Here is a 15,453-nt window from a genome sequence, read left to right on the forward strand (position 1 = left end):
GGCCCAGCTCTCCCTGCTCAGGCTCCCCCGGACTGTGCCCACAACCCACGCTGCCCTCTGAGGCACGGCCCTCTCCTGGGAGGGGCGGGGAAGTAGGATGTGGAGCCCCTCTTACCTTGGCCTGTAGGGAGAAGGCCCAGAACCACAGGGCCCGGGCTGTGCCTTGCTGCTCCTGCCTCCTATTCACCAGCTAAGGGCCAGAAAGGAGATTATAGAAACACCTCCTCCGGGGAGGCTGCCCTGAATGACCACACAGCTGGTCACCCTCAGACCCCTCCCTGCCAGGCCCTCAGGGTGGATCAGGGAAGGAGCCTCTGGGAAGAACAAAGGCAAAGTGGGGACAGCGCACTGGGCTCATAGGAGAAAAACTGGAGACAACCCAGAGTGAGAGGAACCTGTGCGCACGAAGGTTTGCTCAGCAGGATGCAGTCCTGCCTGGTGTTTTATCAAGGCCTTGGCAAAGGCTTAAAATGCATTTCATATTAATATTTGGATATTACCCTGATGTATTTTTTTTTTTAAAGTGACACTGTAGAAACAGGGCTCTGAAGTGACCTGGCCTTATTACCGGTCACAGGTGGAAGCAAGCTGCTGATGCCGAGAAATAATTGGGATGTGGGGGGGGGAAGCCCTGGGAGAAGGGGTTTCTCGACAGCTCCCACCTGTTGTGTCCACTGGCGGAAGTAGGACTGGCTGAGTGTCTGGGCCAGGAACTGGGCGCCCTGCCTCTGCAGGAGCTGAGGGGAGAGGGCGCTGCATCAGGTGCCCCGGGCCCGGACCCCCTGAGGGCAGCCGCAGGGTGAGGCTCCTGACCCAAGGGAACGGTCCTCCCATCGCCAGGAGGGGTCCTGGGTGAAGCCAAGGGCCTCCTGCACCAGGCAGGTGCTTCTAGATGACTCCACAGGTCCTCCAGCTCTGACACCCTGTGGCTCAGAGTGAACCGGGTTTCTCTGCTGAGCCCTCCTCTAGCTGGGGAAGCCCCGGTCCGAGGCTGGCTTCCCCCCAGCCATCGCAGACAGGCTCCTGCAGGACCCCAAACCACCCAGCACCCATACTGGCTGCTGTGGGTTCTGCAGGAAGGCTCTCTTCCTCCCAGGAGGTGGGTTCCTGGTCGGGACAGCTCCCCGGCACAGGGCAATTGGGGGAGTTGCCACCTGCCTCACCCTCTTCCTGACGCAGCCCAGATGGTGCACCTTCCACCGTGCTAGGCCCTGCAGCAGCAGCTGCCGCTGGTAATGCTGTGCTGCCCTCTGCAGCTGGGCTGCCCTCCGGCCGAGGTCCCGCCAGCGCCGAAACCACATCCTGAGACGACCTAAGGCAGAACTGAGTCAGTTTGCTCTTTTGTAGGATTTATACAAACGATTATGCCACTGTTAGTTTCGAATGGAGAAGGCTGTGTGGGGACAGTGTTGGGGTGTCAGCCCACACTCGGTGAAACCACACGTGGACGGCCACTCCTCTGAGGACAGTTCCGGCCACCTTCAGCTCCTGAGAGCACCCTGGGTGCTGGAACCACGTCTGCTGTTTGCTGTTCTGACCCCCCAAGTGCCCACCAGGGGTACAACAACTGCAGGTGTTCCAGGGCCCACTTGGAGTGAGCTGCAAGATGCTGCCAGGTGACCCAGAAGTGGAGTGATGTGTGTCCGAGCCAGGGAACACCAAGGGCTGCTGGGAGCCACCAGAAGCTGGAAGAGGCCAGGGAGGATTCTCCCTAAGCCTTTGGAGGGGGCATGGCCCTGCCAACCCCTTGATTTTGGAGTTGGCCTCCAGAACTCTTGAGCACAGTTTTCTGGGTTTGAAGCCTCCCAGTCTGTGGTGCTCTGTGACCTCAGCAACAGGAAACCAATACACGTGAGGAGACAAAGACCGAGGGGAAGTGAACGGCACAGCATGCGCGTTCTGGGTCCTTCACAACCCTCTCCTCAGCATCCGGCCCCGCTTACCCCGATCCAGCACCTTCCGGGCCCCCCACATAGCACAGTCCTCCTGCTGTCGGTAATATATCTGCACAGACGCAGCCTCTCGCCACTGGACCAGGACCTAAGGGGCAGACGAAGAACAGAGAGGTGATCATGGCACCTCCTGACATCCTGGGGGCAGCTTCTCGTGGCGTGAGGCCAGGCAGTGGACACACAGCACTCAAACGCATTCCAGGAAGTGCCCACCATCCACATGTGACACACGGCTGCTGAGGACAGAAACCCACATTCCCTCACAGGAAGCCCAGTGTCGTGATGATAGGGCTTTGCTCCCAGGAGTTAAACTTCATGCCATAAAGGAGTAAATGGGCTTTCCTTCTATAATCATTCGTTAAACTGAAGCTATACGTTACATGCACGCTTTCAGATGAGAGACTTATGAAATCACAGTAACAGAACACTTTAAAATGAAGTCAACAGCCAGGGATATGCCTGGTGCCTGCTCCCCAAACAGTCTCGAACTCCATTCCTCCCCAAAAGGGCCTCCTCCCGTCTGAGCCATGGAGCCAAGCAGAGTCCTGACCCTCCTTCCAGGGCAGGGGACATACACACTGGCCGCGGAGCTTTCCTGAGAACAGACTGGGCCTTCCCCATATGCAGCTGCTTCTCATCCCCGGGGCGCTTCACAATCGTCAGGACCAGTCCCCCATCCCGGCCTTCCAGCAGGGCCCCCAGCAAACCGTTTTCTTCTAAAACATCCCCGAGTCCAGGGACCACCTCTGTCATTTCATTTGTTTGAGTCCGCTGTCTTATAACACGTCTTCTTCCCACAGCTACATCCTGTCACCTCTTCCCTCCCCCAGCACATGGGACCAGACCCCACCATGTGACATTTTGGGGCCACTTCCCACCAACAATGATCAATGGCCTCACATTCCTGGGATGCTCTATGCTTTTCAGAAAGTCCTGCAGCCACAAGACCTGCGAAGCCAGTGAGCAGGAGCAAGTGTTCTCTTCTGACAGAGGAGACGGAGACATGGAGACTGACACGGTTTGTCCCAGTGGAAAATTCCACACGTATAGAAAATACTGGTTCTGTACAAATACTGTTTCACTCACTGTGTGCTGTGTTTTTGTTTTAATGGATGTTGGTTAATAATTCAGCAAAATAAATAAAGGAGGAGAGTTACCCCCATTTCCTTGTTCAGTTCAAATCTGGTACCACCTCCCACATCACCACCTTGGAGCAACATAGTCCCAGACCCTCCTGGGTGACCAGCTGGCCCCCCCATACCTCACCTTGAAACACACGGTCCTTCTGTAGTGAGCACGTGCTTGAGAGGTTTTCTTTGCTTCATCTACACGAGCCACGGTGTTCTCTCTCCAGCGATGTAATACATCCCTGCAGGTACACAGGCCGGGGACAGGGGTGACACCAGTGTGGAGAGACAGGGTGAGGTTTCTGTGACTCCTTCCTGGTTCTTCAGCCGACTCCTGAATCAGGGATGCCCTATGCCTAAGACATATTTCACTCACAGCCACCTTGATGTGGATGTGGACACGTGACTCACAGCTGCTGAGGACCAGGCACTGGGGACCCAGGGCTGAACAAGACCAAACACCATAACCTCACACACTGACGTGCTATGAGGAACACAGACCATAACCAGGCAATGACAATGCAGGTGAATCACGCTGTGAAAAGGGCGGTGCAGAGAGAAGGAAGCTGGGGGAAGGGCACCACCACCTCGGGGCCTGGGGCTTAGTCCGAGGACTCCTTTCTATGCTACTTTACGGGACCCTGGGGGGACGGTGGTGTTTCAAGTCCATGAGGCCTACAGCCCACAGGCAGCCTGGAACAGTGTGTGCTGAACAAACACGGGAAGGCAGAGAGGAATGAGGGAGGCCTGCTGGAGAGGAGTCAGTTTAGAGCTTGGCTTGGCAGGAGCCGGAGGATGGGCTCATGAGGAAGCCAGAGCCGAGGCAGTGACAGTGACCTGGTGTCACAGATGCAGATGGTCCTACAGGTGGAGAGATGACTCTGGAGAGTCAGTGGATGGCCCAGAGAGCCAAGGGGGAGGCGACTGACTGGGAACTGAGAGGCAAAGGGAGTCACTGCGGCTCCTGGAGCAGCAGAGGTGCTGAAGTGATGCCTTGAGAAGCTGAATGTTCCAGGTCGGAAGTGGAAGGGAAAGGTGCCCAGAGGAGCACGACAGCTCACAGACATCCCGGTGAGAGCTGCTTCCCAGATGTCCCCGCTCTGCTCACAGCAGGGGTTCAAGACAAAAGTGGTGAATCAGTGAATGGAGTGCTTGCTGTGAAAAGGCCAAAGCTATGCTATGAGCAGCACAAGGCAGCGAGGCCTGTCCTCTGCCAGGCCCTGCACAAAACAGCCCACCTGCCAGGCTCTGGAGTCTGTTCTCTGACCCTCAGGCTGGGCCCAGGAGATGCTGGGACACTCACCGCAGCAGCTGCCTCTTGTGCTGGCTCTCCCTGGCTGCCACCTCTTGTAGGATGCTCTGCACCTGGCTCTGGTAAGTCTGTAGGAGACCAAGAGGACGGGAGGCAGCCCCTGGGCCCACAGCTCTCTCTAGTCCCAGGCAGGCCTCAGAGGGGCATCCGCAGCAGGGACTGTGATGCCCAGAGCACTCACAAGGGGGTGGGGAGAGGCCAAAAGGCTGGAGGCCCAAGGCCGGGAGACCACTCAGACAGCTGGGACAGGACTGTCTAGCTAAGCCCTGACCTAGTAAGTCAAACCCCTGGACTCCTGGATAAGGGGCCACTTTGCTGATAAGGTTGGTGTCCCCAGACAGCACTTGGTTTTACTTTTCTGGTTTGTAATCTGCCAAGCAAAGATGGAAGAACTTAGCCCTGTGGCTGTAAGACCCACTGTCCAGGGCACTTGCTCTGTTTGAGGCTTGGCGGAATTACTCTGTTCTGAGAAGGGCAGGAAGAACAAGGAAGAGAAAAAGAGTCTGCAGAACTCCCTCCCCCTCCCCGCCCCGCCCCGCCAGGCCAAGGAGTCTGGAGGGCGGCAGCAGCTCCTACCCGCCAGGTCTGCAGCGTCCTGTGCAGCGAGGTGTGCTGGTGATGGAGGTCTGCACGCCTCAGCTTCTGCTGCTCGGCTCCCCGCAGGGCCAGGCACTGCGACAGAGGAGAGAGCTGGTGGCCCAGGGGCAGGCTTAGCTTTGCCTCCACTTTACACACAGTATGGGTGAGCTGGGGTAAGGTACGAAACCTGGGAGCCTCAGCTTCCTCGTGTATCAATAGGGTTTTGAGGGGATCAAATGGGGCAAGTGCCCAACTCAGAGTAAAGGCTCCAGAAATGTTAGTGTAGACATGTTTTACCCGGGGTATGGTGTCTATAAATAGAGCAGGACTTTAGATTCAGTGAGTGCAGATAAGAGCACCCTAGCACCTAAAAGGACAAGAAATTTTGAGCCAATCATCTCACGAAACCAAGTTAACACTCTTCATCTGTGCCCGGCCGGCCTCTTCCTATACTCAGAGCCAGGTGGCTTCCGAGGGACGGGGCAGGAGCCCATATGTCTGCTCTGAGTCACATGGACACAAAGTGCCACCTGTCCACAAGCCCCACGTGGGTGGCGCCTGTGCCAAAGCCTTACCTCCCTCCACCTGTTCCAGGCCCAACGCAGGAGCCGTGCCGAGTGGAACTCTGCAGCCAACACCCTGCCCATCTTCCTGTGGGGAGAGTCAGAGTTCAGTGCTGCAGCCCAGACCCAGCTAGGGCCCTGTCGATGGGTGCCCCTCCAGTCCCTAGTCCTGTCCAGTGGTTCTTAAATTTGGGGGGATGGGGAAGAGAGTCAAGACCCTCGTTGAAACCTGCCAAGAGATTTGAGCTCTCCCCCCAGAAAAGTATACGTATTACTAAATTTTTGCAGACAGCCTCACAGGCTTCAAGCACCACTGAAGCGTACTCATGTACAGGCAGCGGAGGAGGAGGTGAAATGTGGCCAGCGTTTGAGAAGTGGGGAGGTCCTCAGACCACAAAGTGCATACAGACAGGCACCAGAGCAGGACAATGTCTGCAGTCGACAGGGGTCTGTCTGTCCTGGCCCCCTAACCACGTGGTGCGGTAATAACTGCCACAGCCTGCCCCCGGCCACAGCTGCTGCTCCTAGGGGGTCAGCTGTCTCCAAATGGGGCCCTTAGGTCCATTCCTTGGCCATGGTAACTTCAAATGGGCCCCAACCAGCAAACATGATGTAGCCCATGGACAGGACCTCGGATCCATAGGCAAATCTCCCCAGTCGAGTTCCTGAGGCAGGGGGTTCCATGCAGCACCCCAGGATCCTCTCACTGCAGCCCTGGTTTTGCTTAGACTGTTTCAGACTGAATTTCTGGAATTTGAAAACCAGAATCTAGTTTAACATAACACTCTGGATGGGCACTCAGAGCTGACAGGGCTGCTACTATGATCAAAGCTGGTCTGAGATGGGAAAAGCTTCCGGAGGAGAAGCGGCTACTCACTCCGATCTGAGCCCTCGGGCTCTCTCCCTCCAGACACAGAAAGCCTTCCTGAGCCGCCGGAGGCTGTGGTGGGCACAGGCCACTGCTTGCCACCGCCGCTCTTGCCGACGTGCAGCCGCCCGCTGCTGCCACGTGGACCAGGACCTTCGCAGAAGCTGCCGCTCTGCATGAAGGACGGCCTGTGGCAAGATGGCAGGGAGAACAGAATGGGTCATGAAGGAGGAGGTACAGAAGCCAGGAAAAATCGACAGGTCACAAATAATGACCAAGGCAAAAGAAAAGGACACTCAGGAGCTAGCTGCCCTGGCCCAGAAGCCATGTATACACAGGACACAGATGCCCAGACCCTTGCCCTGCCTTGTGAGTCCTGGTCACAGGTAGGACCTGTGGGTCTGAGTCCTTCAGTGTGGGTCTGAGTCCCAGGTGATGTCCTGAGGACGGGGCAGTGAGTGCACAGGCTTGAAACAGGTCCTGCCCATGGCAGGCACCTCCTCAGGCTAAGCCACTTACCATTCTCTCTGCCAAGCGGTTTTCTCGATGCTGAAACATCTTTTGCCACCAAACAGTAAATACTTGTTTCTCTAATGTCTCCCTATAAAAAAAATCATAATTATAAAGCACTTAAAAAAAACTACAAAAGAACAAGAAGTTCCAATTAATTGGCTTTTTCCTCTTACACTGTGCTATTAAGAGGCACATAAGCTTAGCTGGGGAGAAAGGAAAGGGGAAGAAAAGCAGAAAATAATAGCCCAAAACCCCACAAACAACCCACTATGTTCCAAGCTATTTCTGGTGTCAGCCAAGTGCTCACAGTGTGAAAAAGACTAAGAGACCCAGATTCTCCATCAGTTCACGGGGAATCACCAGCAGTGTTCAGTGATCGTTAGTGAAAGCTGTGCCAGTCCCCGCTGATCAGCCAGGACACATGTCCTTGGCAGAAGTGGTTAAAAACAGATGCTCAACCCCCAAGGCTGACGGAGCAGGTCTGAGGCCACCCCAGAAACCGTACTTAAAACAAGTATTCCAGGTGAGGTAGACGGGGTGACAGGTTTGGGAACCACTGCTTTGTCACCTCTGCCTCAGCCTACCTGCTCACCATAACGCTGTCAAAGCCTGCAAAGCAACGCTGGGACACCTACTCAGCAGCCACCAGGGGCTTTGCACGGGCAAAGGGTGGGAGTGGGGAGTGGGTGTGTGTGCAAAATCTATGAGGCAATTGTTTTCAGATCCTGGCCTACAGGCAATTCAGACTGTGATCCCTGAGAGATAAGAAACACACAAGGTGAGCCCCTAAGCCACTTTATGGACAGTCAGAGAAGCGGGAGGGAGTCTAAGCAGAGCATGGCAGTTTCACTGAGCCAAGGCAGAGACTAGAGTTCAAAAACACAGCACAAGGGCTGTGTGGACCTGTGTGGCCTTCCTAAGCCTGGGCTTCCCCACCCACCTGTCTACACCTCCAGGCAGCCACAGTGCCTCAGTGCCTGTGGCCGGGGGGCCTCCCCTCACACACAGGCACACTCACAGACACCTTGCAAGGTCTAAAGGACAACACCCAGAGTCCTCAGTTGAAGCTGCACAGGCAAATTCCAGGCAGGCTAGCACATAGTAGTAGCTGGAGGGCTAAGAGCTAAGTGGAGATACCAGAGGTTGGACAGGGTTGGAAGATGGAGTTCTGGCCCATTCTGAGTGGAAAGACCTCACTGAGAACTTCAGAACGCAGAAAGGCTAAGCCTTAGGGATAAGAGCCATACGCTAACACTGAAGACAAAATTTAAAAAGACCCACACGAAGAAATAATAAAATCAGACTTGACAGGACCAACAGGAACCACCAGAACAAACAGAATGCAAACACCTGCCATAAAATGAAACAGCTTTTAAAGGGGAAAAAAAGCTGTCAACAGAAACAATGACCTCAATGCTGGAATCAGCAAAAACTTAAAAACAGCTCTAATAAATAAGTTTGACTACTTCAATGAAAAGAACAAAATCAGTTACCAGGCAGGGAATCTTCACAGAGAAATAAAAACTACAAAACGAACCAAATAGTTTGATAGTTCCTCAAAAAGTTAAGCTAGAATTACCATATGATCCAGTAATTCCACTCCTAGGTATATATCCAAAAGTATTAAAAGCAGGAACTCAAATAGATGCATGTTCACCAGTGTTCACAGCAGCATTATTCACCACAGCCCAAAGGTGTGGAAACAATCAATCATATGGATGAACAAATGGTGGTCTAGCCATACAATGGAATATTATTCAGCCATAAAAAGGAATGTACAGACCAATATCCCTTATAAAAGTTTATGTACAAATTTTAAAGTATGAACAGACTGAAATCAGTTATATGCCAAAAGGGTAATTCATCACAACCAGGTAGAGTGTATACAAGGAATACAAGGTTGATTTAACATTTGGAAATCAGCAAAACCATACGATCAGGGTTTCCAGGCGGGAATTCCCGCCCGTTCTCAGGAATTATTTTCGCTTTCCAGTTCCCGAATCCCAAGATACAAACTGTTTTCTGTTCTCCACGATGAATCATTTCCACAGTGACGGCCGATACTACCAACCACCTGGGTTCAAGGAGCCAATTTTCCCGATTTCCCAACCAACTTTGCTAGGGATTCAGGAACTAAAAAGCAAAAAAAATTCCCAAGAACGGGCGGGAATTCCCGCCTGCAAACCCTAGTGATAAATAGGAAAAATGTCTAAGAGATACATTGTGAGTAGTACGTTTATTTCCAATTGTGGGTATCACTAGGTTCAAGGAGCTGACTTTCCCGATTTCCTGACCAACTTATCTCGGGATTCAGGAATGGGAAAGTGAAAAAGATCCCTGAGAACGGGCGGGAATTCCCACCTGGAAACCCTACATATGATCATCTCAATAAATGTGGAAAAAGCACTTGGCAAAATTCAACCACCATTCATAATAAAAAACTCTCAATAAACTAAGAAGGGAACATTCTCCATCTATTAAAGAGCATCTATGAAATACTAACATATTCAATAGCAAAATACTGACTGTTTTCCCACTAAGACTATGGAAGACACAAGCACAAGGTCTGACAATTAAGTTCAAGAACTGTTGCAACAATGTTGCTAACTAAATTTTTTTTATATCAGAGGAATTATTCATTATGAATTTGTACCAACTGGACAGACAGTTAACCAAGTTTACTATTTGGAAGTGCTGAAAAGGCTGCGTGAAAAAGTCAGATAACCTGAACTTTTCGCCAGCAATTCATGGCTCTTGCATCATGACAATACACCAGCTCACATGGCACTGTCTGTGAGGGAGTTTTTAGCCAGTAAACAAATAACTGTATTGGAACACCCTCCCTACTCACCTGATCTGGCCCCCAATGACTTCTTTCTTTACCTGAAGATAAAGGAAATATTGAAAGGAAGACATTTTGATGACATTCAGGACATCAAGGGTAATATGATGACAGCTCTGATGGCCATTCCAGAAAGAGTTCCAGAATTGCTTTGAAGATGGACTAGGTGCTGGCATCAGTGCATAGCTTCCCAAGGGGAGTACTTGGAAGGTGACCGTAGTGATATTCAGCAATGGGGTATGTAGCACTTTTTCTAGGATGAGTTCGTGAACTTAACTGTCAGACCTTCATATATACCCTCTCATTACTTCTATTCAGCACTTTCCTGGAGATCCTAGCCGTGGCAATAAGGCCAAAATAAAGCATACAGGCTGGAAAAGATAAAAAGTAAGTTGTCTTTATTTGCATACGACATAATTATTTATACAGAAAATCCTATGCAATTTTAAAAGGAAGGAGGGAGGGAGAAAGAAAGGAAGGAAGATATAAAGAACTTCTACAAATTAGTCATTTTTTAAAAAGACACAACACATTTTTTTAAAAAGCTAGGGAAAATACTTGAACAGACACTTCACAAAAGACAAGCAAACAGTCAATAAGCACGTGATAAAGGCTGAAAGAGTCAAAAATCTGTCATTCAAAGAATAAGAAGTATAAAAGCAGCCCTACTACTAATCAGATTAGGAGGACGGACACAGTTTATAAAACCAGCTGCAAGGCAACACTGTTTCTCCCAAGGTCAGCCAGCAGTTGTAAAATGCCACAAGGGCTGCCCCACCCCACCACCACCACCAGGTGGTTACTGCTTCCTTGCCAATGAGCCCCAGACGAGCTCTGCTATCTTCATTTATTCCTGAGGACACCCCTGACAATGGTCCCGAGTGAGTCCCCACTTCTCCTCATCCCTCCTAATCTTGCCTCAGAAAGAGCAACCAACCCCAAAACCATCCCTGTTTCTCTCTGCCCCTCCTCCGAATCCTTTAGTGAGAACACGAACCTTACAAATTCCTTTCCCTCAGGTGGAGGAGCCCTCCAGGGTTCCTACATCAATCTGACTTGGCTAAACAGGCTTTTGTTCCTGGCTGATTAGGCTTTAATGGTGCTCACTATCCTTAGTCATGGGGAAACGTGTACTCCTGACCAAACAGAATGGCTAAAAAAATTGTCAATACAAAATGCTGGTGAAGATGTGGAGCAACTGCAATTCCCAGATTGCTGGTGGGAGTATAAAATGATGTGACTTTCTGTCGGCATATACCCACCCTATGATCCGTAAGTCTACTTCTAGGTATCTACCCAAGAGAAATGGAAACAGGCCACTAAAATAAGTGTTTACAGCGGCTTTATTCATAATAGCCTCACGCTGGAAACAACTCCTATGTTAAAATCAATCACAATAGTGTCTATAGTCATACAATACAGTACTACTCAGTAAATAAAAGACTGAACTACTGATACTCAATCTCAAAAATATTATGCTGAACTTTAATAGAAGCCAGACACAACAGAGCACATACCGGGTTTCCTCGAAAATAAGACCTAGTCTGGACAATCAGCTCTAATGTGTCTTTTGGAGCAAAACTTAATATAAGACCCAGTCTTATTTTACTATAAGACCGGATCTTTATAATAATAATAATATAATGTAACATAACATAACATAATATATAAAATAAATATAATACCCGGTCTTATATTAATTGTTGCTCCAAAAGACGCATTAGAGCTGATTGTCCGGCTAGGTCTTATTGTCGGGGAAACACGGAACCTACTACATAAACTTCAGAAACAGGCAAAATTAACCTAGGATGACAGAAATCAGAATAGTGGTTACCTATTGGGTGGGGATGGGCTGGAAGGGGACATGAAAAATCATCAAACTGTTTACTTAATATCTGTGTCTTTAACTGTATATAAGTTGTTGTTCTTTTCAATTGAGCTAAAATTTTCACTGGTGGGTTAATAAACTACCATTTTTAGTCATCATTCATGAGATTCCACCATAAATTCTGTTCATATTCCTAAGACATTAAAAAAACAAACTTAAGAATCATGGAAAGATAAAATATACATATTTATTTGGAACTCTGATATGCTAAACTCCAAACCAAACCTGGGAATACTAATTTACCATAGGTCACAAGTCAATTCTAGGGGTTAGAGAGATAATTACTATTCTGTGCTGGGCACTCGGCTTGTATTTTACATGGATCACCCCACGTAGTTTTCACGACAACCCTATGAGATAAGGACTGTAATCAAGTCACCTTCATTTTACATTTGAGGAAACTGCAGCTAAGAGAGACGGAGTTGTCTGCCCAGGGTCACCGAGCTGGCAAGCGGCAGAGCAAGGGTCTGAACTGGGGCCTGTCCAGCTTCCTCTGAGACAGGCTCTCAGGCACTGTGCTCCCTCAAGAACCAGGAAGTCAGGAACCTGACAAACTAAGTTTTCTACAAAGATCCAACTAATCGAAAACACGATAAAATCTCAATCAGGCCTCACAACCCTTCAAGCCTCCAGGTTAATCCCTGTCTCCAATTCACCCTCCATCCTTTGTCTCAAGAGAGTAGCTGCAAATTGGCCTAAGCCTGCTCCCCAACAAAAATCCTTTTAGAAGCTCCTCATGGCTATTTCAAAGGTACTCTCAATTTTGGGTCCCTGCAGCATGCCAAAATACAAACACAGCAATAGAATCAACCGTGACTTTATTTATAAACGAAACAATGTGTGTGTGTGTGTGTGTGTGTGTGTGTGTGTGTGTGTGTGTGTGTGTTTTACGTAGTGAAGCCATTTTTTGAATGAATGTTATTATACCAGATGTCAACACAGAAACTAGATAAAGACAAAGCCACTCTCTCTGCAGCAGAGAGGGGCAGAGGTAAGTGCTATCCCCTCGTCAGCAACTATGCCCCGCCACTGGCCCCTAAAAACATGTCCCTGGACTTTGCGCTAAGGAGCCAGGTGGGTTCTGGCTAATCCCCTCAGATGAGCAAAGTCCTCCAAAGTCAAGATCACTGCAACTTCTCCCAATACATGTCCCTCCCTCTTGTCTCTCAGTCCTAAGTTTATGTACTGAGTACTCAGATCAGTCTCCAAAACTGTCACTTCACCAGCTGCATGCACTTGCTCAAACATCCATCCATTACCTATCTATTGGACCAGGCAATCCCCTTCTGTGCCTCCTCGTCCTGCGCTCCCACCATCCATCCTCACCCCCTCGACTCACAGCCAAGTCTCCCCCAGGTTCTACCCTCAGCACCAGCTCTGAGCTCTAGGAGAACTTGTGGAGGATGTAACTGAGGACACAAGGATCTATTCTCTTGAACTGTTCTTCAGTTGTTTCTTGTGTAACAGTCTTATCTCCCACCAAAGATTTAAAGTTCCTACAAAGCCATTAAAAAGATCTTCCTTGGACTTTGGAATCAGGGAGATCTGGATTTAAACTTGGCTCTGCTAATTACTGGTTGTGTTACATTTATCATTTTGAACCTGTTCTCTCAGGACTGCTGTGATGAGGAAATTATACAGATGATTATAAAGATTATAAAAAATGATTAAGATGTCAGGCAAACAAGTCTATATTTGCTTCCTTTCTCCCATCACATCACGCCCACCTATCACAGTGGCAGAAAGCCAAGTTAGCAACTAATAATTTTTCAGTTATGTTTTATTTATGCTTTTGCAAAGTTGAATAACTTCAAATGATTAAAATCTTACATTACACTTATACTAATGTTCATCTAATGATATGATTGTTCCATTCTTGGCCTTTACTCTAGCATATTTTTGCCTATAAAAACCATCAATTTGTTACAATTTGGCAGTGATTTTTATGGCATCTCCTCCACCATTTTGACCAGAACTCTGTAGCGATGAATAATTTCCTTACATTCCACCAACATGCAGTAAGGCCCCACTACGGGGAAACCTGCCCCTGTGGGAGCTAAAAAAGATGTAGCTCTGCTCCCTGCCATCTTAATTTTGTTGGTAACTATAGTTTCAAGACTTTAAAAAGCCAGGTCTAGCAGAATAGGAACCAATCGTTTCGGGGAAATCACACTCAAGAATGCCTGCCAAAGTGACGCAAGGTCCAACCACACTGATCCAGAAAGCTACTGGACAGCTTTAATGGAGCTCACTGTGGCTTGTAATGAGGGAAGAGGCATAAAACTCAGGCCGTTTTGAAAGCATGTGCAATAAAGATGGACAAAAGTGTTCCCAGGGGGGAAGACTGGCTGTCTTCCTGCTGGATGAAATCAATGAGCCCACATGACTGAAACACCAAGAAGAATCTGGGCCTAGGGGGCTGGGAAGCTGAAAAGCAAAAGGCTATGCGGGTGGCAGAATTAGACCCAAGACGCCTGCCTCAGCGCACACAGGGGCTGCAGAGCCTACCTGTGAAAGTGTGCCGCTCTCGCATGAAGGACACTTTCTTGCTGCCGCCACTGCCAGAGTCTTCTCCATGCCTGGAAGGCCGCAGGTAGTGCTCTCTGCTGGAAGTGACTGTCTGCTCTGGCCTGCAGCAGCTGAAGTGAAACAACGAATGACCTTTACTTGTACTTTACATTTAAAAGAAAATGACCTTTCAGGGTCACACTCTTGAGGGAGGTTTGCTTCCTACACAATTTGAGAAAAAGATTAAATTATTATTTTTAATCTTTGCCAATATGGTAGATGAAAACTGAAATATGATAAGTGACAATTTTTCACTTTAATTAAAAGCGGAGTGGGTTAAGCATCTCTTCATATATTTTTATGTATGTGTATATATAGGTATGTGTGTATATGTGTGTGTGTATATATATATATATATATATATATATATATATATACATACATACATATATATATTTATCTAAATTTTTTTCCTATGGCCTAGGGATTCATACCCATTGCCCGTTTCACTATCTGATTGTCAGCATTTAACTCAGTGATATATACCTATACAACGTGCTTCTTGAACCTTAAGAAATGGTGAAAATGACACTATGTGACTTCCAAGGCTAGGTCATAAAGGGCCATAGAACTTCTGTCTTGTTTATTGAAACACTCACTTTTGGAGCCCTGAGGTGTAACATAGGAAGTCTGACCACCCTGAGGCTGCCACACTGAGGAAACTCCAGTCTCTTGAAGAGGCCACATGCAGGTGCTCTGGTTAACACTCCCAGTTGGGCCCAGTCTTCAAGTCATTCCAGCCCAGGAACCAGACATGTGAGTTTAGAAACTTCTAGATGATTCCAACCTCCTGCCATGTGAATCTCCCTAGCCGAAGCTCCAAAAACCATGGAGCCATCCTTGCTATAGCCTGTCTCAATGTTTGACACACAGAATTCTTAAACATAATAAAATGGTTGTTTTAAGCCACTGAGTTTGGGGTGATTGTTTACATAGCGATAGGTAACTGAACAGTATTCACACATGTGGGAATATATGAGTATACACACTCCTATTCACACGGAGGGAAAAAGATATTCACCAAATGTCATCTCAAGAGGCAAGATTATGGGTGTTTTTAGTTTTTCCTCTTTATGTCTTTCTACACATCAGAAATTTTCAAAACTGTCTATATGCTACTTGTCTTTTTACTGTTTATTATGGGCAATTTCAAATGTAAACAAAAGTAGAAGTAATAGTATAAGGAATCCCCATGAACTTATCCAGCTCAACAACTGGCAAACATTTTGCCGTTCTTTATT

The 15,453-nt window shown here is 48.5% G+C and overlaps 1 protein-coding gene across 4 annotated transcripts in view; it reads right to left on the reverse strand.

The window, feature by feature from the left end:
- Window positions 1-15,453, reverse strand: part of SFI1 (SFI1 centrin binding protein) — a 72,108-nt gene that overhangs the window by 4,093 nt on the left and 52,562 nt on the right. For all 4 annotated transcript variants that reach the window (XM_074321172.2, XM_074321170.2, XM_074321169.2 and 1 more), the window contains 11 exons: window positions 14,153-14,283; window positions 6,921-7,002; window positions 6,411-6,589; window positions 5,546-5,621; window positions 4,968-5,063; window positions 4,383-4,459; window positions 3,219-3,321; window positions 1,944-2,040; window positions 1,164-1,312; window positions 663-737; window positions 116-190 (listed from right to left, as the gene is read on the reverse strand). In XM_074321172.2, the coding sequence (XP_074177273.2) occupies window positions 116-190; window positions 663-737; window positions 1,164-1,312; window positions 1,944-2,040; window positions 3,219-3,321; window positions 4,383-4,459; window positions 4,968-5,063; window positions 5,546-5,621; window positions 6,411-6,589; window positions 6,921-7,002; window positions 14,153-14,283 (1,140 nt within the window). The remainder of the gene's footprint in view (window positions 1-115; window positions 191-662; window positions 738-1,163; window positions 1,313-1,943; window positions 2,041-3,218; window positions 3,322-4,382; window positions 4,460-4,967; window positions 5,064-5,545; window positions 5,622-6,410; window positions 6,590-6,920; window positions 7,003-14,152; window positions 14,284-15,453) is intronic.

The sequence above is a fragment of the Rhinolophus sinicus genome, chromosome 9 (genome assembly GCF_057876585.1).
Source record: "Rhinolophus sinicus isolate RSI-liver-muscle chromosome 9, RSI-T2T, whole genome shotgun sequence".
Lineage (NCBI taxonomy): Eukaryota > Metazoa > Chordata > Mammalia > Chiroptera > Rhinolophidae > Rhinolophus > Rhinolophus sinicus.